At 40.9% G+C, this 21,482-nt stretch overlaps 2 protein-coding genes across 7 annotated transcripts in view; one reads left to right on the plus strand and one right to left on the minus strand.

The window, feature by feature from the left end:
* Window positions 1–3,590, plus strand: part of EXOSC3 (exosome component 3) — a 6,489-nt gene extending 2,899 nt beyond the window's left edge. The window contains exons 5-6 of the mRNA XM_029919654.1: window positions 1,953–2,104; window positions 3,138–3,590. Of these exons, the coding sequence (XP_029775514.1) occupies window positions 1,953–2,104; window positions 3,138–3,339 (354 nt within the window). The 3' untranslated portion in view covers window positions 3,340–3,590. The remainder of the gene's footprint in view (window positions 1–1,952; window positions 2,105–3,137) is intronic.
* Window positions 3,591–4,212: 622 nt separating this feature from the next.
* Window positions 4,213–21,459, minus strand: TRMT10B (tRNA methyltransferase 10B). Of its 6 annotated transcripts, none has more exons than XM_029919862.1 (9): window positions 21,387–21,459; window positions 15,087–15,284; window positions 14,306–14,414; window positions 13,589–13,713; window positions 11,642–11,794; window positions 10,461–10,539; window positions 9,754–9,821; window positions 6,057–6,180; window positions 4,213–5,285 (listed from the first exon to the last, which is right to left on the minus strand). In XM_029919862.1, the coding sequence occupies exons 2-9, from the start codon at window positions 15,270–15,272 to the stop codon at window positions 5,179–5,181; spliced, it is 951 nt and encodes a 316-aa protein (XP_029775722.1). In that variant the 5' UTR covers window positions 15,273–15,284; window positions 21,387–21,459; the 3' UTR covers window positions 4,213–5,178. The 6 variants fall into 6 exon arrangements, with proteins under 6 accessions (XP_029775722.1, XP_029775719.1, XP_029775721.1 ...); XM_029919859.1 differs by having other exon boundaries at window positions 15,087–15,289; window positions 21,387–21,455; XM_029919861.1 differs by lacking the exon at window positions 21,387–21,459 and adding an exon at window positions 21,250–21,364 and having other exon boundaries at window positions 15,087–15,289.
* Window positions 21,460–21,482: the final 23 nt, after the last annotated feature.

Here is a 21,482-nt window from a genome sequence, read left to right on the forward strand (position 1 = left end):
TGAGTGGGGGAGAGGGAGAATCCCAAGCAGGCTCTGCACTGTCCACACAGCTTGCTTAACCAGTCAAGCTAACCAGGCACCCCAGTGGTCTCTTCATTAACATCCCTGCCTGTACATTTTTGCTCTTCTATCCAGGTTTTTGAGAGCTGACAGCCTCATACACTCCCCTTACTCAAGGGGGAAAAAAAAAAGCGTTCTTTAAAGCCTACAGATTTCCTTGGCATTATACTCTAGAAGTCTTCACTTACCTGTAATTATATCCTCCGCGCAGCTTTGAACCACTCTGAACTATTTAATAGCACTACTGAGGGGTGGCCTGGGTGGCTCAGTTGGTTATGCACCCTTAAGCATCCTACTCTTGATTTCATCTCAGGGCACGATCTCACGGTTGGTGGATTTGAGCCCCACATCGGCCTCCACACTGTGCGGAGCCTGCTTGGGACTCTCTCTCTGCCTCTCCCCTGTTCACACTCTCTCTCCCTCTCTCAAAATAAATAAATATACTTTATAAAAAAAAATAGCACTACGGAACTCATAAGTCCTGCCCTTGTACCTTTGCTCATGCCATTCCCTCTATCTGGATTGCTCTGATTGCTGTATCCCCCTTAACCTATGGAACACATGCTCATCTTTGAGACTCGGGCTGAACGCCACCCTCTGTGTAAAAACACCCCTCACCTACAATCACCTTCTTTATAACTTTACTCTTGCACTGACTGGATTTGGTGTTCAGTGAACTCTGTTATTTATATGTACATCCCCACTGCCCTCCAAGACCAGATGCTTCTGAAATGTTTTGTTCCTCTTTAGTTGCTAGTCACCAACAAATAGTAGATACAGTCACTGAACAAGTTCACTCTTCTCCATTCCTTTAGTTTCATCATTTTGAAGTCAACTCTGTGAGATTAAGTACATCTTGCATGAAGTACCAATGAATTACCAGTGTTCCATGTTGCTTTGAATCATTTACATGGCTGGAGTTTCTTCTATTAATCTTCTTTTTTTTTTTAATTTTTTTTTTACTGTTTTATTTATTTTTGATACAGAGAGAGACAGAGCATGAGAGGGGGAGGGGCAGAGAGAGAAGGAGACCCAGAACCGGAAGCAGGCTCCAGGCTCTGAGCTGGCTGTCAGCACAGAGCCTGACGCGGGGCTCAAACCCACGAACGTGAGATCTGACCTGAGCCGAAGCTGGAGGCTTAACCGACTGAGTCACCCAGGCGCCCCTCTATTAATCTTCTGTAACTCCCCTAGAGTAGAGCTATCTAATAGAACTTTCTGTGATGATGCTAGTGTTTTACATCTGCACCGCTTAATACAGTAGTCACTAGCCATGTTGTGGCTGTTGAGCATGGAAATGTGGCTAATGCAGGGCACCTGGCTGGCTCAGTAAGTTAAGCATGAACTCTTGATTTTGGCTCAGGTCATAATCTCATGTTCATGAGATTGAGCCCACCCCGCATCAGGCTCCATGCTGGGTGTGGAACCTGCTTAAGATTCTCTCTCTGTCTCTCAGTCTCTGTCTCTCTCCATCTCCCCCACCCCCCATGCACACATGTGTATTCCCTCCCGCACACACACACACACACACACAAAGAACTTTTTAAAAAATGTGGCTAATGAAACTGAGGAAATGAATTTTAAAGATCTAATTTTAATTAATTTAAATATAAGTTTAAATAACTACATATGAGTAATGGCTACCAAATTGGATGGCATAACCCTAGAGGATGGTCTCTTGTCTTTGAGATAGTTCCCAGGCTGGGAAGGACACACTTGGCCAATGTTGCTTTTTTTTTTTAAAAGAGTTAACTCGAGTGACTCTGGAGGAAAGTGGGTCCCTCGGGCACAGAAGTATACATGGCAGGCATGCTGCCAGTGGGAAAGAACCAGTAGGAGCACCTAGAGAATGATTTGTGGAGAGAAAATGAACTGTTTTTAAATCATTTTAGGTTGGAGATCTCATCTATGGCCAATTTGTGGTTGCTAATAAAGATATGGAACCAGAGATGGTCTGTATTGACAGCTGTGGACGAGCCAATGGAATGGGTGTGATTGGACAGGATGGTCTGCTTTTTAAAGTGACTTTAGGCTTAATTAGAAAGTAAGTCCTAATGCCTTCTGGTTTGACAGTCTTCTTTTATAATTATACCTTCTTGGAAAGCTGACTGATTTTTGGGATTGGATTCTTTGTAGCAATGTCTGAATCTCCTCAAAGTTAAAAAAAATCAGTATCCATTTTAACACCATTGTAAACTCATGCATTTAGTTCCATCCTCTCTCCATGTAAATATATTAAATTCAGATGTATCTGGTGGTATAGTTCTTGTGTTGATATGGAGTCTTGGGCTTCTTTCCCAGAAAATCAGATGTGAAAACTGGCCTTCCCTCCTAAGTCATTTGAATATAGATGCAATTTACAATTGTACAAAACCACCAGATTTCTCTAGGAATGGGCGCCAAATGCAGGTAGGTTGAGGGACTCTTTAAGCTTATGCAAACATTCCCGTAAGGCTCCTGTTATTCTGTCCTGGTAGATTTAATTGTTCCAGAGGTAGATTCTGTTAGGAGGTTAGACCTTTACCTACCCAAAGTGATGTCCTATTAAAGAGTTTTAACTCCTAGAACCACTGAGCTTCAGAAGTCAGTATTACATGTCTCTCTTTGCTACTTACTCTGCAGATTTGGACACAGAGAAGCATCCTATGGTTTGAAAGTCCATGCTTCTCTCCAAGTATGGAGTTTAATACTGGGAAACACATGGTCTATGTGGTCAGGAAAATAAGCTGGTTCTTTTAGCACCAAGATAATACAAAAGCTACAGCTCTAAAGCCTAGAATTAAGGTGCTCTGATGGTGTAGAAGAACTATATATATCTCTCTCTTCTGTAAAATTGGTGACAGGGATTTTGATTTCTTTGTAGAGGATATAACCCACTGTTGTGACCTGTGGTATACTGGTAAGTGTGCTTGGATGAAAGGGGACAGCAAATGTCACGTACCTTTTTCTTGGACGATGTTGATGGGTATTGGAATAACTGTGGAGAACTGTCTAGAAATTAAGTCTTCTGCTAATGGAGAATCAGGTCACATCCTACCCCTTTATTAAATTTCATTTTCTTTCCTTTTCCTTACCAGGCTGCTGGCTCCAGACTGTGAAATTCTACAGGAAGTGGGAAAACTCTACCCACTGGAGATAGTATTTGGAATGAATGGAAGAATATGGGTTAAGGCAAAAACCATTCAGCAGACCTTAATTTTGGCAAACATTTTAGAAGCTTGTGAACATATGACATCAGATCAAAGAAAACAAATCTTCTCCAGACTGGCAGAAAGTTAGATGGAATTTTTTATGGGTCAGTTGACCTAAGAGACTATGGGTTTCATAGAGAAAATTTTTTTCAGGTGAACCTCTCTCCCCATTAAACCTTCAGAAGGCAAAATGTGAATATACACATTGTCTTATTAAAGCCCTAAATAAAATATTTTTATAAATATGTTACTAGTTGCCACCCATGTTCTTATGGGTGAGAAAAGTTATTATAAAATTGTGATGTATTTTTTTCTTTACAATAAAGTTTACTAAAAGTATTACGGTTTGTTTGGTGTTAACTCCTTTAGTTTTGCTGAAGTGCAGCTTTTATAATATACTGGAAGCATTAAAATAAGTTATTTTTTGATAAAAAAACATTTCAACAAAGAAAATGCACTACAGTGTATGTGCCTATTTTTTAAGTTGAAATTAAAGAATTATACTTTATATACTACTTTGTAATCTACTTTGTCCACTTCAACCAACATTTAATGTATTTCTTATATGATGGCTATTAAAAACAAAATCATTATAGAATATTTCATTTTCATGTTCTGGATATTTTGCATATGTCCAGCTTTTTATTGTTCTGTAAATAACACTGATGAGGATCGCTGAATCCAAGTCCAAAACTACCTGCCTAGTTTTTTTTAAAAAATGGTAGAGTGATAGAATTGGAGAGGACATTCTTGCTGTTTGATATTTTAAGCAAAGCCTTTAGAGGTAAAAATGAAGCCTGGTAGATGATCCAGGTCAGGGTTCAGGGGTCAGAGACCTCCCTGAGAGTCTAAGAATCACCCCTGAAGCCCAGCCAGATAGAGATTATAGAACTCATTCAATACGGTGACAGAGACCAAGGAGCATTATGTATTCCTATATATAATATAGAAGACTGGGCTGTTTTTAATACAAAGATACTGATATAATTTATCAAGTGATCATAGTTCCTGAAGGATTAAATTATGAAAAGGAGGGAAAAGAGAGAAATAACATTTTGGTTCTTTAGAGACAGAATACATTCTCTGAATTTGCCAAGAGCTTAGCTTTCAAGTTTACTAACCCAAGCTGGCCAGAGTAACTGAAGCAACTGTATGTAACTAAGACCTGAGAAAAGGCATCACTGAGATTGTGTAATGAAAGGCTATCCAACATGCTTGTGTCAGAGGGATCTTGTTTTGTCTTTTCTGGTTATTTTTAAGTTAGACTTACTAATACTGTGTGTTTGCTCTTCAATTCTGCCTGTGAAGAAACTAGTTCGTACAAGGCTCAGAAAGATACAAAGCTACTCCCATAAAGTGTCCTGTTAGAATGCTACCTTTGGGAAGAGAGAAACCCTCCACGCCCAGGAGGGACAGAGTGGGAGCCACAAGTGGGAACAAAGTGCTATGGGGGCTTAAAGCAGGGCTGGGTTAGGATCCTGCAAAACACATAAAGTGAATCACTGAGTTAGGGAAAATCATCAGAACAGAGGAGGCTGAAAAAAGTGCTACAATTTTATGATACAAGTTGAGTGAAAATTAAACTCTTGATATAATAATTATTTAATTATTTAAGCTATCTCTAAAGAGTAGGTATTTCACAAACAGGTATATAAAAGATGAATTAATACATCCAAAGCCATGTAGTTTTGGGCTAATTCCTGGTTATGTAAACTTTTTACTTAGTCATATATCTGGGCTTGTCCTATGAGCCAGGCACTCTGGGAGATAGAAAAGAGCATAAAATGTGGTCCCTGTTATTAGTAACTTATATTCTAGCATAGATCCCAGATGTCAAGTAAAGGCAAGTGTGTGCCATCACCACGCTCTGCTCCGCTTTTTGGTCAAGGCACCTCCAGCAACTTCCCCTCCTTAGGCTGTCTGTCCATCACTCCACTGAGGTCTGAAGAACGTAGCCTTTTCTGGAAGAAACTCCCTTCTTCAATGCTTTCGGCCAGTTTTGAGTCTCAAAGTATGCAGACAGGATATCAAAGACTGTTAGAAGGATAAAAAGAAAATAGTGACCACACTGAGGAAAAAGAAGCAGTAAATGACTGATGAGGAAAAGGGTGTTCTGGAATATTTAACTCAACAAACCTACTCTGCACCACACATGGGCCTTCCTGTCCACAAGGACCTCAGCCTACACGGAAGGATAAAGGGCCTGTGAATGGACAGTGCCACAGCACCAAAGAGGAAAACAGTACAATGGGAATGCGAAGGAGGGTCCTTGAATGGCTGAGAGGGGAAGGGAGCAGCCAAGATGCCCCCGGACTGAATTCTGAAGGACATATAGGAATTCACAGTTCAATGATGTGTTGAATACAGGGCATTCTAGCCCAAGGGAACAATTTCAACTATCTTTAACACAGTTGGAATCCAAGAAGAAAATGCAAAGTACTTCTGAGAGGCCAGAATACTTGTCACAAAGTGCATGCAATAAAATCTGAGAAACATCAGTCATGGGGTATTGCTTACATATAAACATAATGCAAAGAAGCACCAGAATTAACACGTTAGGCGTGGGCCATGTGAGGAGCGCCTGGGTGGCTCAGTCGGGTAAACACGCAGCTCTTGGTGTCGGCTCAGGTCATGATCTCACAGTTTCATGGGTTTGAGCCCCACCTCAGGCTCTGTGCTGAGAGCATGGAGCCTGCTTGGGATTCTCTCTCTCCCTCTCTCTGCCCTTCCCCTATTCATGCTGTCTGTCTCTCTCAAATTAAATAAACCTAAAAACAAAAAAAGTGTGGGCCATGTGAGCAGTACCTTGATTGATGGCCAAGATCTCTGAATGATAGTTTTTCTCATTCTGGCATCTGACCATGTATTCCTGGATTGGCAAGCGGGCTGTCTCAACAGAGTGTTCTTGGGCTTTTTGAAACGTCACCTTCTGTAAATCACAGTTAAATATTTTTGTTGTGAAAAGGATAAAGATATTCTCATTGTAATATGAATAGAAAATTATGAGAAACCCCATTTACCACCATTACAATTTCCATCTGTAGTCAAAATTAAATGGTAAATATTAAAAATCAGTAGCCTATGGGAGAATGGAAGGAACTGCAAACAATGAGGAGTATTTACATGTTCTAACTAAGAAATGGCTTGTGCAGCAGACATCTCACTTGGGAGACATCTATCTACGAGCTTCTGTTTACTACTATTTCCAACCAAGAAGGAAATAAGTAAAAAGAGGCATATTTGCAGCCAAAGTCTGCATCCAAAAGTTTAAGCAATCTAATCAACTAGAGGAGACCACTCCTGATCCTGACTCAGTAAAGATGTAATTCTGGAGATCTGGAGTTTTCATCCCGTAGCCATTTGGCAGCAGCAAATTAGAGAAAAGGGAGATAGGATTTAAGTCAGATACAAAGCAGTATTCAGGTGTGAGAGCAGTCAGCCCAAGTAAAAGGAAGGGGTCTGAAAACTGCAGAAAGCAGTCATAAAAACTCAAAAACCCCCAAATCTAAGGCCATCTAGGATCAGAGTCCAATAACTAACATCCCTTTAAAGATGTCCCTGAGTCATGAACTCAAGTTTAAATTCTATCTGCCACTTCGTAAGAAGCTCTGGAAAGATCATCTACCTACTCACAATTTCAGGATTAAAGAGAAGGGTTTAGATTATTGGGAATAGTTAACTATTGGAAGGGGCCTCAATTGTTAACTATTCTATTCCGATCCTCCATCCAATGCTGGTCTATCCTCTATGGCCTCTCTTCCAAGTGGCCTCTGTCCTTAAATGGACAATCCTTGTGACACGGAGTTCCATACATCCTGGGGAAACCTATTCCAATTCGGACAGTACCAGTTAATAGGAAATTCTTGATAGCGAGCCAAGCTTTTCTTTCTCCCTGGGCCTTCCACTCATTTGCCCTAGTCCCACCCCCCAGGACCACACCAAGCAAGTAAAACGTCTCTTCCACAAGATGGCCAGTCAGGTTCTCCACAGCAAGGATCATGCCCTTGTGTCCTCTGGCAGTCTCAGTTCTGTTGCCTCTCCCTTGAGTCTCTTTATCATTCAGGCCAAACTCGTCTGAACTTGTTCCAGTTTGTCACTCTCCTTCCCTACAGTGTCATGATCGACTGGCCACTAACAGTATGGTCTGACCACCTGCCACTGGACTACCTGCTTTTCAGACTCACATGAAACAATCCCAAGAGAGAACTTCCAAAATGTGTTATGTGATGCCATTCAGATAAGATAAAGGCACAGCTGCTCAAGACTTCTTTGAAGAATAAGACCCCTTTGCATATATGGTCTACATTCTGGGTTTGTTTGTTTGTTTTAAGTCTCTTCTTTTACAATCATTTTGAACTGGAGTACAAGAATTCTAAGTTAGTAAGAGACTTGGATGCTGCCCTGGAGGAGCTCACAGTCTTGCTTCTGTCCGCTGAATATGTAAAGATAAAATGATTCCCTCAAAGAAATGTTCTCAGCATATTTTCCGTGAAGAAGCCAAACTCTCCAGTAACAACCCAAAAGTTGTATACATCTGGCAAATCATTGTGCCAATTCTTTTTCAGTTTAAATACTACCAGAGAGAGAAGAGAAGACAATGTGTTTAAACTGCACATCTACTGATCATACCCTGCTCACTGACCTTCTAGACTTTTTGGCTTCAAAAAAGGAGCTGTCACTCTGCTGTGGGAGACTCAATTTGGCTGTTACACCTCTTCAATCTAGAGCAGCTCCCTAGCTATTTTAGTTTCCGTTACATTGGCTTTGTTTGCAGACGTGGTGCAAGTGCCTTACGGAATGTCTCGCATCCTGTTTCTTCATGATTAGATGTAGTTTCAACATTTTCCAGTAGGAATACGTTCCATGTGAGATTCCATCACATTGGGAGGCACATAATGTCACCATTTGTGATTCTAAGTTTGAACATTTGTAAGATGGAGACCTCCAGGTGACCTCCATTGTAATGGTACATTTTTGCCTTTGTGACGTGTGGGGTGACACTTGGAGACCGTGTGAATAGCCAGGTCCCCTCCACCTTTTGTTCAAACAGTTCCATGAAACAGTGTTTACATTGGGAGTAACAAAGTCACGATTTTTCAATTCTATTATGTATTTTTCATTTAACAGCTACCATTCCTTTTTTTTTTTTTATTAATGTTTATTTCTTTTGAGAGAGGAAGAGAATACGCACAAGCAGGGGAGGGATATAGAGAGGGAGACAGAATCTTAAGCAAGCTCTGCACTGTCAGCACAGAGCCCGATACAGGGCTCCATCTCATGAACCAGGAGATCATGACCTGAGCTGAGATCAAGAGTCAGATGCATAACTGACTGAGCCACCCAGGAGCCCCTAATACCTAGTCTAGCATTCTAGCATTCTTCTATCTCTACCCCCCCAACCTATTTTTTAGATTATCACTATGGAATCATGGATCACTGATCTTTTTTGGTTTTCATTTTATTTACTTGAGAGAGAGAGAGAGTTGGGGAGACAGGCAGAGGGAGAGAGAGGGAGGAGAGAGAATCCTAAGAAGGCCCCACACTCAGCACAGAGCCCAATGCAGGGCTCAATCCCATGACCCTGGGATCATGACCTGAGCTGAAACCAAGAGTCAGATGTTCCACCAACTGAGCCACACAGGCACCCCAGAACACTTACCTTTCTAGAATAAATTCAATTCAGTTAAGTATCATCTGTATTAAATATGTATGTATATCTCTACAGATATAAAAAAATTCAAAATATACTCACATATCTTTAAAAATACATATATATAATATAATCACAAATACTTATGTGATCATAGATTATATCAAGAAGGATATACAAGAAAACAGTGGTTGGCTCAGGTTGGGGGACTGCAGGACAAGGATGGGAGGGAGACTGATTTCTCATTGTAGTTCTTTTTATGCACTTTATTATATCATTATTTATTGTATATGTAATATGTTACTTAGTGATATAAACTAATAACAATTATCTCAACAAATATGTGTATAATAGAAATATATTTCAAAACTCCAATTATTCCAATAAAATTCCAACTCAACAAAAGAAATCTGGGCAGTCTTATTGACACTGAGATTACAGGATAAAACTTATGCCAGGAGAAAAGATGGCCTTAAGAAGAAACAAACTCCTCTCTCACAAAGAATAATTAGCTGATAAGAATGTTCAATCAGTGCTTCCTTGGTCAAGATCAGAGTTATCCCTGCAGAACTGAAGAGAGGAGAAAAGAAAGAAGTTCAACAATGGCTCCTTACAGAATTACCAAACACTCTCTCTGCCAGTTCCTGACTAGACTGCCAGGTCAGGATCGCTAACGCTGGTGAGGAGAGGGGCAACTTTACAAGCAGGAGGGCCAACTGAGGCAGGAGAGGCTCCTTCTTCCTATTCTAAGGTTTTAGGCCTTTTTTGGGTAAGGTTAAGAGAGGGCAGCTGCCTCTGAAAGGAAGCCCCGCTTTTCAAAATATAGCCGTTAGGTCTAAAATGTACGTTTACCTTCTGAATGCTTTCATCCACAAGTCCACCAAGGATGTAAACTTTGTTTAGATCAACATCTTCAAGAGCTAATGAAAAAATGAAGGCCATTGAGATCAAATCTGTTTTATAATTTCTAAATCCAAAGAAAGTAAAAGGAAAAAATTATTAATGATAAAAGTAGAAATTTAATAAAATAGAAAACCAAAAGCTAACAGATTTGCTAATTTTCTCAAAAGACAAAGCATTGACATATCTGGTCAAGAAAAAAAAGGTAGTCAACTCAAATCAACATTAGGATTCAGAAAGGAGACAAATTTAAAATTACAGAGGAATGTGAAATAATTAGGAAAGAATACTAAGATCAACTTAATACCAATGAATTTGAAAAGTATGTGAAATAGTTGATTTTCTGGAAAAAATACATATCTAATATTGATCCAAGAAGGGCCAAGGAAGGGAGCTGACCAGGGAAACTGGGAAAGACTTCCAGGTAGCTCACAAGGTCCAGTGAGGCTGGAGATCCTAAATCTGTAGAGCTATGCACACACAGTGGGACATATGCAAAGCGTAGTGAGGTATACATCCTTAAGAGGTGTGCAATTAGTGTTCATTCCTTTTGTTTTTTGATACACCTTGGGTGGCTTTAATCAATTCTGACACAGGGAATAATCAAACACAGGGCTAAGAACAAAGTGCTACATGAATCCATGCAGGAATGTACATACCATGTTCTGAGTCAGGAGTCAGGTACACAAGGGTTTCCAGAGGAAATAAACTAAAGCAGTCTTCCTCTGTTATGTCTAGCTGAAAAATGTAAATAATCCAATGTAGTGTGAACTAGGTTAAGACACAGCCCACACTGCGGCAACGAGTTACCAGGCGTCTGTTCTGTTAGGCATGGCTCTGAGTACATCAAGGGGATACATGGCTGACAATCTGTTCTCACAAAGTGCTTCATTGGGGAGAGGAAGTAGAAAGGACATTCAACCATACAAAACGAGGCAGAAAGTAATACGACAACCTAACAGATGTACAGGAAGCACGCCCCAGGATGACAGATGAGGGAGTGACAACACCAGGGACAACCTTCTAACGAAGGGAATGCTGGAACTGGGTTTCTGAAAAGAGGTGAGACTGACACATAGATAAGGAAGAAGCAATGAAAATGGGGAGAATCACCTACAAAAGGCATGAAGATGGGAAAGCAAGGGAATCATGTGGCCCTAAGAATCAGTCTGTTGGGCTCACGTACAAGAACCATAAAACACGCATGGAGAAAAGCTGAAACTGGCTGCACTGTAGGAGGGACGCTCAGACAGTAACGGTGACCACATCTAACCGCAGGACCGCACAGGGCACATTCACACTCACTACCTCTGCAGACCTCCCTAGGAAACTCCACACCGCCCAGTCCCAGTCACGAAACGCAAACACACAGGACATTTTTTGCTCTGGATTGTTGCCTGCATTACAATCACTACATTCATGAGACCCTAGGGAAAGAGATAAAAAGTAACTGAATGCTCCCTAAAACTTACCGTTGAGTCCACATTACTTTCATGAGGATTTTCTCTTCCCCCCACAACTCAAGTTCCCTAATTCTGCACTGCTGTGAATAAGAAAGGAGTGACAGCATTTCCCCCAAACATTTCTGGAATATATAGTCTAGCATACAACACACAGAATACAAAATACAGTCCTAGATACCTGGTAATATTCGTTTGCCAATGCAGTGGAAGGATGAAAGTTTAGAAACATAAGAACTGATAAGATTCTAAAGTTTAGATTGCAATAGTGAAAATATAGAATAAATTTTTAAGTAAAAATATGAGAAAGTTAAAAAAATTTACCATTACCAATCTACTTTTCAAATGATACTTTAAGTAATATGCAAAATGAGGCTTACCAGGTAACTAGAAAATCCATCATTCATCCTCAAACACTCTTCATACAGGGGACTGTCTGTTGTGAATCCAGTGAGGTAGATCCAAAATGGCCTGTCAGCTTTTTTATTTGAACCATACAACCTTCGGATCTGTCCAGCCAGTCTACTTAACTCCTTCAAAGAAATAAGAACAACTTAGACTGGAAGCATGCCCACTGTTTCTAAACTCACTACCAACAAATGGTTAGGGATGCCTGGGTGGCTCAGTCGGTTAAGTGCCTGACTCTCGAGTTTGGCTCAGGTCATGATTTCACGGTTCATGAATCTGAGCCCTGTGTTGGGCTCTGCACTGACAGTGTGGAGCCTGCTTGAGATTCTTTCTCTCTCTCCCTCTCTCTCTGCCCCTCCCTGGCTCACACACTCTCTCTCAAAAAAAAAAAAAAAAATAACAGGACAGAAAACAAAATGAATGGTTACTCAGTAAGTTCCCTGAATGCTACTCTGAGAAATCTCATGAACTCGCATGGCCCCTTTTACTCCAGGAGTGAGTATGGATACGTGTGCTCATGCATGTTACGCTCCATGGCATGCACACCTTATAGATCAAAGTTATGGTAATGATACTAGCCCCAAAATAGTGAGTTTCCTTCCTTATGTATATCTAATATGATATATGGAATTGTTCTTTTAGCTCATCTATAAAATCTACCATGTGATATTTACTACTTATTTTTAAAAGGTTAGATTACTATACAGACATGTTTTATACTCCGTCAAATAAAACTGGCACCTTCTCCCTAACTCTAGGAGATGTAACAGGGTCACAAGTTTTAACTTTTCATTCTGATTCAGGGACATCACCTTAAGAAAGACAGTTTCACAATCTGGCCTGATTTGGGTCAGGAGAGAAAAAATACTTTGGATTTGATTTAATTTGCTATCTCAATTAATATAAACAGTAAAAAACTCTCGGTTGACAGCTTCAGAGGGCTAAACTTAGAGGTTCCACGTACAAACCCCAATTCGGTCTCCTAGTTTCTCTGAAAAACATGCAAACACCAGCATATACGACAGAGATGTTGGCAAACAGAAAAATCTTGTTTTTGGTAGAAGGCCAAAAAGTAAGGCCCAATACTGTGTGTTTTCTAGACATCTGGTGAAACCAGGTGGGCCCTGAAAGGTCCAAATAAATGCAGTTCTTCTCCCGATTATGCTCCCTTAGACAAGGTCCCCCAGCTCAACAATCCTTTCTGTCAAAGGGACAGGCTTAGCTCCGGCTTATCCCGGAGCAGTTGGTTTCAATTTCCTGCCAGCCCACGGAGTTAGTCCCAGCAAATTAATCACGTCTTCCTGCAGGAACCAGGGGTATCCCACCCTCATGATACCACAAAGCCTGCCTCCCACAGCCCCTGGTTGTTCATTCTGTCCCCAAGTGTAATCCTGTGCCATGCAGGGCCATCCTGGGCTGAGTACATGTGACTAATAAACTGGTATCATTCTTACCTGTCCAATGAAGTGTGTTTTCTTCAGCCATCCCCAAAACCCTAGAGTGGAATCCCTTCTTTACCAATGGGGTGAATGGAAAATGATTAAAACGCATATGTTAACAAAAGACCTCCTATGAGGTCATCTCATCAACATGCAACTTGGCAAATATTCCTCTCCCCAGTAGAAAGCCAGATTTCACCTCTGCATCTAGACTGGGGACACCATGGACACCGAGACAAGGTGGGGCTCAAATGGAAGATCAGATAAAACTTTGCACACTAGACCAGAGGGTATCTATTCTCTTCCTGATTCTTTACAATAGCCAGTTTGGAACTGAGAAACTCTGTGTAGAAAACTAAACACTTTTGCTGGTTAGCTACAGAATTACAGAGGCTGGAAGTGGTCATGCTCTTTGTCAAAGCTGCTCCCTCTGGACCTCCCTCGTGTGGGCAGGCATTCAGAGCTTCATGGATGTCCTACCTTCTTAGACATGTGGTGGGTCATACTCAAATCAATACAGAGTCTTGGTCCTGAGTGTTTAGCTTCCAAAAGTCTCTCCTTGGTTAGGGATCTCAGAAAACGTTTGCTGTGCTGAGGGCAGATGCCTGGAGTAGAAATATCAGAAAGGAATAAACGTGGGAAAACAGAGGATACATTCAGTAGGAAAAGAATCTCCCTTTGCACATAAAGAGATACTTGAAACTCATGCAAGGTAGTCATTCATTTGGGTGCAGCAGAGTGGTGAGGGGTGTGGGCTCTGGAGCACACTGCTGAGTCTAAATCAGAGCTCAGTCTATTTATTTATTACTATATGATCTTGGGCATGTTATTTAACTTCTGAGCATCAGTCTCTTCACCTATAAAATGGGGATAATAAAAGTACCTATCCCTCAGGGTAATCCATGTAAAATTCTTAGCGACGAACCTAGCACGTAGCACTGAATAAATGTTAGCTGGTGGTGTTATCATTCCTTCTAATTCTGAGCTTATGAATACATATGTTCACTATGTGTTTAGGGGCAGCCTAAAACTTTGCTGCCTTTGAAAGTTTGATTTCCCCAAAAATAGAACAATAGGTCCTACCTCCAAGATGTTTGTTTTTACTTAAAAATAATATTCCTACTCTCCTAAGAACATGGAGATACTAGTCCATAAAGAGACAAATATGACTACACCAGCAATCTGGTTTATTGTTACCTGAATTTTCTACACGATTGGCCTTTCTTCTTTCTTTTTCTTGTTTTCTTTTGATCTTCTTTGCTGCAACTATCTTTTCCCAGTGTCTCTGTTTTCTTTGGACATTTTTCTTACGTTATCCAGAAAACAAAATTGTTTGAGAACTTCATAAGCACCAAAAAGGAATATGATTATTCAAAACAATTAATTATTTTTTATATTAGATTTAAAGTTAGGAGAGAAAAAAAGATATTAGTCTTAAAAAAAAAAAAAACCAGACTGGATTGTGTTCAGAGAAAGCAGAGCCCAAAGTAAATGTACTAAAGATAGGGCCTAAAGCAGAGTTTCGATTTCCTGATCCTTTTGAGGTGTATCAAAAATTCCTCTTGCAGGGCACCTGGGTGGCTCAGTCGGTTAAGTGTCCGACTCTTGGTTTCAGCTCAGGTCATGATCTTAGCTTGTGGGTTCAAACCCTACATAGGGCTCTGTTCTGATAGTGTAGAGCCTGCTTGGGATTCTCTTTCTCGCCTTCTCTCTCTGTCACTCCCCTTCTCGTGCTCTCTCTCTCCTTCTCAAAATAAATAAATAAATAAACTTAAAAAAAAATTCCTCTTACACTTTACTTTTCTTATGACTCAAGTGGAACTCAAACCTTACACCAGTTAGCAGGAAATTCATCCAATTTTGGAACACACCAAACCCATTCCTAGTCTTTCTGTTGCTAGTACCTACCCTCAGAACAGGGGTTTCTGGGACATAGCATCATCGCAAAGCCCACGGCCAGGCACCTCGCTGCACTTACTGAGCACCACACTGCGCTGCCCGTGGGCAGCGTCTCTCCCTCCCGATGCTCGCATTCCACATCAATCTGTAGAAGCTGGAAGCTTTCCGAGATGCCGTCTTCGCCTGTGTCCTCGCGGATGACTTCTTGCTCCTGCAGCACGTGTGAGTCTGTTTTCTGAGCACTCCCTTCCAATTTCCAGTCCATGTGCTTAGTCTTCTGTCCTTTTCACCCAGGTCAGAAAAAGGCACAATTACATAAGACATCACATTATTTCACTTACAGAGGTATTTCCCTGCATCCAAGTGTCAAAGAGTGTTACTGTGTTGCTGAAAAGGTAGACGTGTGGAAAATATTAGCACAGACTTATTTATTGAACAGAGAAAAGCACCTGTGTCTTCTGGAGAAATGGGTCAGCCCAGAAACATGTCAGTACCAAGGAGGCTAAATCCACTTCTTTGAAGACAAGCCCCGTTCCTGACAGCTCCGAGCAATCACCAATGATTCACTGCTACAGTGACACAGGTGAGCAAGTCATTTATTGTGTTCTTCAAAATGCACAGAGTAGTTGAGGGTGGGACAGAAACGGCAAAAGCCACCTCCTCCATTATGTTTCAGTTTCTATTTAAAACTATTCCTTTAGCAAACATTTTTTGAGCACCTACTCTATGCAAAGTCCAGTACTAGAAATGTCCTGGGAGGGTAAGAGCTAGCCAAAAAAATATGGTGAAGAGTTACCTGAAACCAACCAAGAGTTTTTCTAGGTTACTGGTGATGTATCACAATTTGTTTTTCCAAGCTATGTATTCCTTCTCCTAGCTCAGCTAAGTATCACTGCAGCTGAAAGCCACAGTCACCAGTGAGAAAACTTAATATCCATCAAAAGGGCTGAGGCAGGAAAACATGAGGAATGCACTGCTATGGCACACTTAATAGGTGCCATAATTTCTAAGTGCTGTTCAAAATCCCCAGGAAGGTTATGAGTAAAAAATGCATTAGGCGCACCTGGGTGGCTCAGTTGAGTTAAGCAACTGTCTCTTGATTTTGGCTCAAGTTGTGAACTCATGGTTATGAGACTAAGCCCTACATCTCGCTCCGTGCTGAGTGTGGAGCCTGCTTAAGATTCTTACTCTCTCCCTGTGCCCCTCTCTCCCACTCATATTCTCACTCTCTAAAAATTTAAACAAAAAAAAAAAAACAAAAATAACCCCCATGCTCTAGTATAGTTAAGTGTCACAAAGAATGCTATGTCCATCATTTATGGCTGCTCCTCTGAGTCCAGTGTGCTTCTACCATCTTAGGAAAAATATATCTTTGCAAAAGCGAATCTATGTAATATGAGCCATGCATATGGTAAAAAAAAAATTATAATGAAAGTAATGATCGTTACTCCAACCCTTTGCACCTCTAGTGGCAACCTGTCACCCAGGTCTTTTTAATTCACCTGGCGATTAAGTCCTTAACCTGAAATCATATGCTTTCCATTTCCTCTTAAATCATTAACTTTAAATTGTATCGACTCCCTATAAAACATTAGAATTCAAATCACTTAAATTATCCTCTCTTATTTTTTATTTTTGTTACACTGCCTTTAATTTTTTTTTGAGGTATAATTTACATACAGTAAAATGCAAAGGTTTTAAGGGTATAGCTCAATAAAGTGTGTGTGTGGAGGGAACATGCCAGCTCAAGGAGTTTTTGGAAAAGCACAGGTGTGTTACTCACAAAGTCATGAAGCTATGGAACATTTCTGTCACTCCAGAAAGTTCCTTTCCTTCTGCACTTTGCAAGTCAATCTCCAACCCATTGCCACAACCAGACAAAAGCAACTGTTGTTTTTTTCTATAATCACAGATTAACTGTGCCTATTACATAACATCATATAAAAGGAGTCAGACACGTTGACATTTCCCTCCTCAACATGTTTGAGAATCATACATGTTACTTCATGGATTAGTAGTTTATTTCTTTTCATTGCTGAGCAGAATTCCATTGTATGAATATACTACAATTTGTTTATTTTCCTATTGATGAACATTTGAGATTTTTCCAATTTGGGACTATTATGAATAAAGTTGTTATGAACATTCTCACACAAGTGTTTTTGAGGACATATTTTTCATATCTGTTGGCTAAGTACCTAACAGTAGAGTTGTGGGCATAGGATAGTTGCCTATTTAACTCACAAAAGACTGCCATCAGTTTCTCAAAGTAACTGCACCATTTTACAAATCAGATGATTTGCACCATCACCAGCAATGGCTGCTGCCAGAGTTCTTACTCTTAGCCATTCTTGTGTAGCGGAACATAGCTGTGTTTTAACTTGCATTTCTTTGATTGTTAATGATATTCAGCACTTTTTCACACAATTTATTGGCCATTCATAATATATCTTTGCAAGGATCAAGTCTTTTGCTCATTTTTAAATTATCTTTTTATTAATGAACTGTGGAAGTTTATATTTCTGGATACAAGTCCCTTTACAGACATGGGTATTGAGACATGTGCTCCCAGTGTGTGGCTTGCCTATTCATTTTCTTTTTTTTTTTTTTAATTTTTTAATGTTTTATTTATTTTTGAGACAGAGAGATTCAGAGCATGAGCAGGGAGGAGCAGAGAGAGAGGGAGGCACAGAATCGGAAGCAGGCTCCAGGCTCTGAGCTAGCTGTCAGCACAGAGCCCAACGCGGGACTCGAACCCACGAACGTGAGATCCAGACCTGAGCTGAAAATGAATAGGGGCACCTGAGCCACCCAGGTGCCCCTATTCATTTTCTTAACATGGCTTTTTGTTATGCAGAAACTTTAAATCTTGATCGAGCCTAACTTATCGTTTTTTTTCTTGTATAATTAATGCTGTGTCCTCTTAGAACTCTTTGCCTATCCTAAAAGCAGAGATATCGTTTGTTCCTTTCTAGAAGCTTTATAATTTTAGTTACTATATTTAGGCCTATAATCCATCTCAAATTATTTCTCTCAATGACAACAGTCTTCTCCTGCCTATTGTTTAATGCCTGAAACATTTCTTAATATAATCTGTCCAATCTTACAGTTTTATCATAAGGTAAGCCCAATGCCCATACCTCTGCCATGACAATTACCAGAAGACATTTTTACTATATTTAAGAATATCCTTTAAACTTCTACTTCTTGTTCAACAATCTTATGTATTATTCTTTGACTTCTTAAGGCTAGGCTCTGAAGACAAGTATCTGAATCTTTCCCTCTCTTTTCCTCCTTTAATGTTCTAATTTTGGTAAGTCGAGGCTTTAATTTTACATATTTAAGACAGGTTCTACATTGTAGGTGTCATCAAAACTAACCCTTTTGGGCTCTGTCTATTCTTTTGGTTGTTTCTAAAATTTGTAAGTTGGGGCACCTGGGTGGCTCAGTTGGTTGAGCATCTGACTTCGGCCCAGGTCATGATCTCACGGTTCGTGGGTTTGAGCCCCACATCAGGCTCTGTGCTGACAGCTAGCTCAGAGCCTGGAGCCTGCTTCTGAGTCTGTGTGTCCCTCTCTCTCTGCCCCTCCCCTACTCATGATCTGTCTCTCAAAAATAAAAAATGTTAAAAAAATTTTTTAAATTTGTAAACCAATAATCTGCATATATATTAACTCTATAAATATTACCCTCTACAGAGACAAGTAGGGTTCGAGGATTATAGTTTGTTCTCTAATCCTCTGACTCTGTTCCTAGCAAATACTTCTAGTGCTGAGCTCATAATGTTTTCTTATACTCCATCAAATGCTCAAAATGAAGCCAAACTTTAGCTGTTTTTCACTGAGACATAATAGGCTGTTGTAATGAAAACACAGCACTCTTGGGAGTCAGCCATGCTTCCCAGCCTGCTACCTGTGAGTGGTGGGAGAACACACTGGCTCTAGGAGATGGGACACCACTACATCCCAGGACGGTTGCAAGAACTAGACCTATTCTAGTTTTCATTTTAGATTCTAGATTTTCAAAATTACAGATTAGAAATTTGTGTTCATTTTCCTGCACAGGCTAAATAAGGTTTATTCATGCTCAGAAATCCTTTAATACTCAGTACAAATTTTAACATATTTATTTATACCATTGACTGTGTCACTATGAATTTATGGCATACACAAAGTTTAGTAGCATACACATTATTTCTAGAAAAATGAGGAAAAGACCAAGTTATTCTTAAGCAGTTCAGAAGCACTGCACTGTTCACATATGAATGGCAATGTTGATTATAAATATCTTTAAGAAAAGACAGCCAGTCCCATTATATCCGTTCCTTTAGATGACTGAACAAGTTTTGTTGTGCCAATGATCAGAGTCATCCGCATTTTTCTGCATTTACACATTCAAAAAAGAAAAATGAAAACTTTAAGATAAACGGGTCCAACACCTAACAACCTCATTTTACTAGGGTGAGAAAACACCAATTTGTTAAATGAATACCAGTTTAACAGCCATGTGCTTTCCTTCCTCTGCACTCCACAGCATTTTCTATTCTTATCTGTTTGTCCATTCGTTCAGTCAATAAATACTCCTTGAGCTCCTCCTCTTTGCCAGACCCTTTTGGGGAACGAATGGGAGGCAATGAATGCGGATGTCTCATTGGCAAAGTCTGGCTGAGCAGGAGAAAAGAGAGCTAGGGTTGGAGAAGCTGGAGGGGCTGCTGAGCTTCCCCCTTCTGTTTAGAAAACTGGAAGGTCTGTGTTCATGTTTTCTCTCCCATCAAACTGCATTCCTCTGCAGGAGGAGCTGTGTACTTACATTTACATAAATACTGTAAAAGCTCACAAGATATAACCTGGCTAACAGCAATGTTTGAATAAACAACAAATGAACTAAATTTTACCACTACCACCCCCATTCCCTTCTTCCTAGTCCCCTCCTTGGATCTCAGACCTCTCCAAGTTCCTATAGCCCCGAGGATGGTTTTCAGACCAGGAACTTGGGATACAGCAATACTGAAAATCAAATGAAGGCAATTCCAACCACAACCGAAGAGTCTGCAGAATAGCAGATTGGGCAAAGACCACATCTTTTTTATCTCTGTATCTTCCGTGGCCAGCACAAGGCCTGGCACAAAATGGAAGCTCAGTAAATACAACAGAGCCTTGCTATCTGGTGATCCTCAGAAAGCAAACGTGAAATTGGGCATCACAGAAGAATAAATCTTCTTAATCTGTGTGAGACACTATGCCCAGATTTATCATTTCATTTCATTAAAAAATGTTTTCTGAGCCTCCATTGCAGATCCAGTACCAAGTACTGGAATTATTCAGTTAATTACTCAATCATGTAACAAACAGTTATATGCTGCGGATTTGAAAATGATGTCCACTCTGCCTCCATGGGGCTTCAATTACCTACTTGACTGAGTGTTGGTCTGTTTCCCCACTACATTTTAAGCCCTTCCAGGGAAGAGAGGATAAAGAATTCAGGTGCACGCCCCCAGTACTCAGTACTGAGCCTTGAAGAATACAAGCCTCCTAAATGTTTCATAATTATGTTACCCTTCTGCTCAGAACTAAACAGTACTCTCCGTTTACTCACAATACATAACCGAAATCCTTACAATGGTCTATATTCCTCACTAAGATCCACTTCCCCCATCTAGGGTCCACTGCACTTTCTGGTCTACTTGCTGCTCCTAACATACTATGGATATTCCCACCTCAGAGCCTTTGCACGTGCTGTCCTGTCTACCTCCAATGCTCTTCCCCTAGTTCATTATATGACTACCTGCTCGCTTTATTTCGGTATCCAACATGGCACATGTTTTACTTACTTTTTGTCTGAACTTCCCCATTCCTATAAGGTAAGCAGGTGTTCCGTTTGCTTTGTCCACTAGTCTATCCTATACGCCTAGAAAAGGGCTTGGTACATAACAGACGATCAAATAATAAACACTTGCTGACTTAAATTCTCCACCCACCCCCATCTCTGAGATGACAGAAGCCGCAGATCTTTTCTAACCCAAATCCACCTCAGAAACATATCGCTGGGCGCTAAGTGATGGGCCACCCTCTGCACATGTTTGCTTCTCTCATTTTCCAAGTTTTAGTCCACAGAAGCTGGCTCCAGTTCTCTGGCACCTTCAGCACGAGAATACCAAAACCCCAGGCCCGAGAGCACGCCGCCTGTGGGCCCCGTCTGGCCCACAGCCTGATAGTGCGCGGGGTGGCAGAACGGGAAAGCACCTAGGAGGTGGAGGACACCAGGCCACACGACTGTTGAGGGTCGCTTCCCGGCATCTGTCCCACCTACGAACCAGAAGGCAGTACCAGGCCAGATCCCTTCGGCCCCACGCCCGCCCCCCAACGAGGCCCGGGCGTACCTGAACCTCTCACCTCGCGCAGCCTCGGCGGCGCACATCAAGCACCGCCTACGGCCCAACTTCCGGTTCCTGTCCCCTCGCCGAATGGCATTCTGG

The sequence above is a fragment of the Suricata suricatta genome, chromosome 13, assembly GCF_006229205.1.
Source record: "Suricata suricatta isolate VVHF042 chromosome 13, meerkat_22Aug2017_6uvM2_HiC, whole genome shotgun sequence".
Lineage (NCBI taxonomy): Eukaryota > Metazoa > Chordata > Mammalia > Carnivora > Herpestidae > Suricata > Suricata suricatta.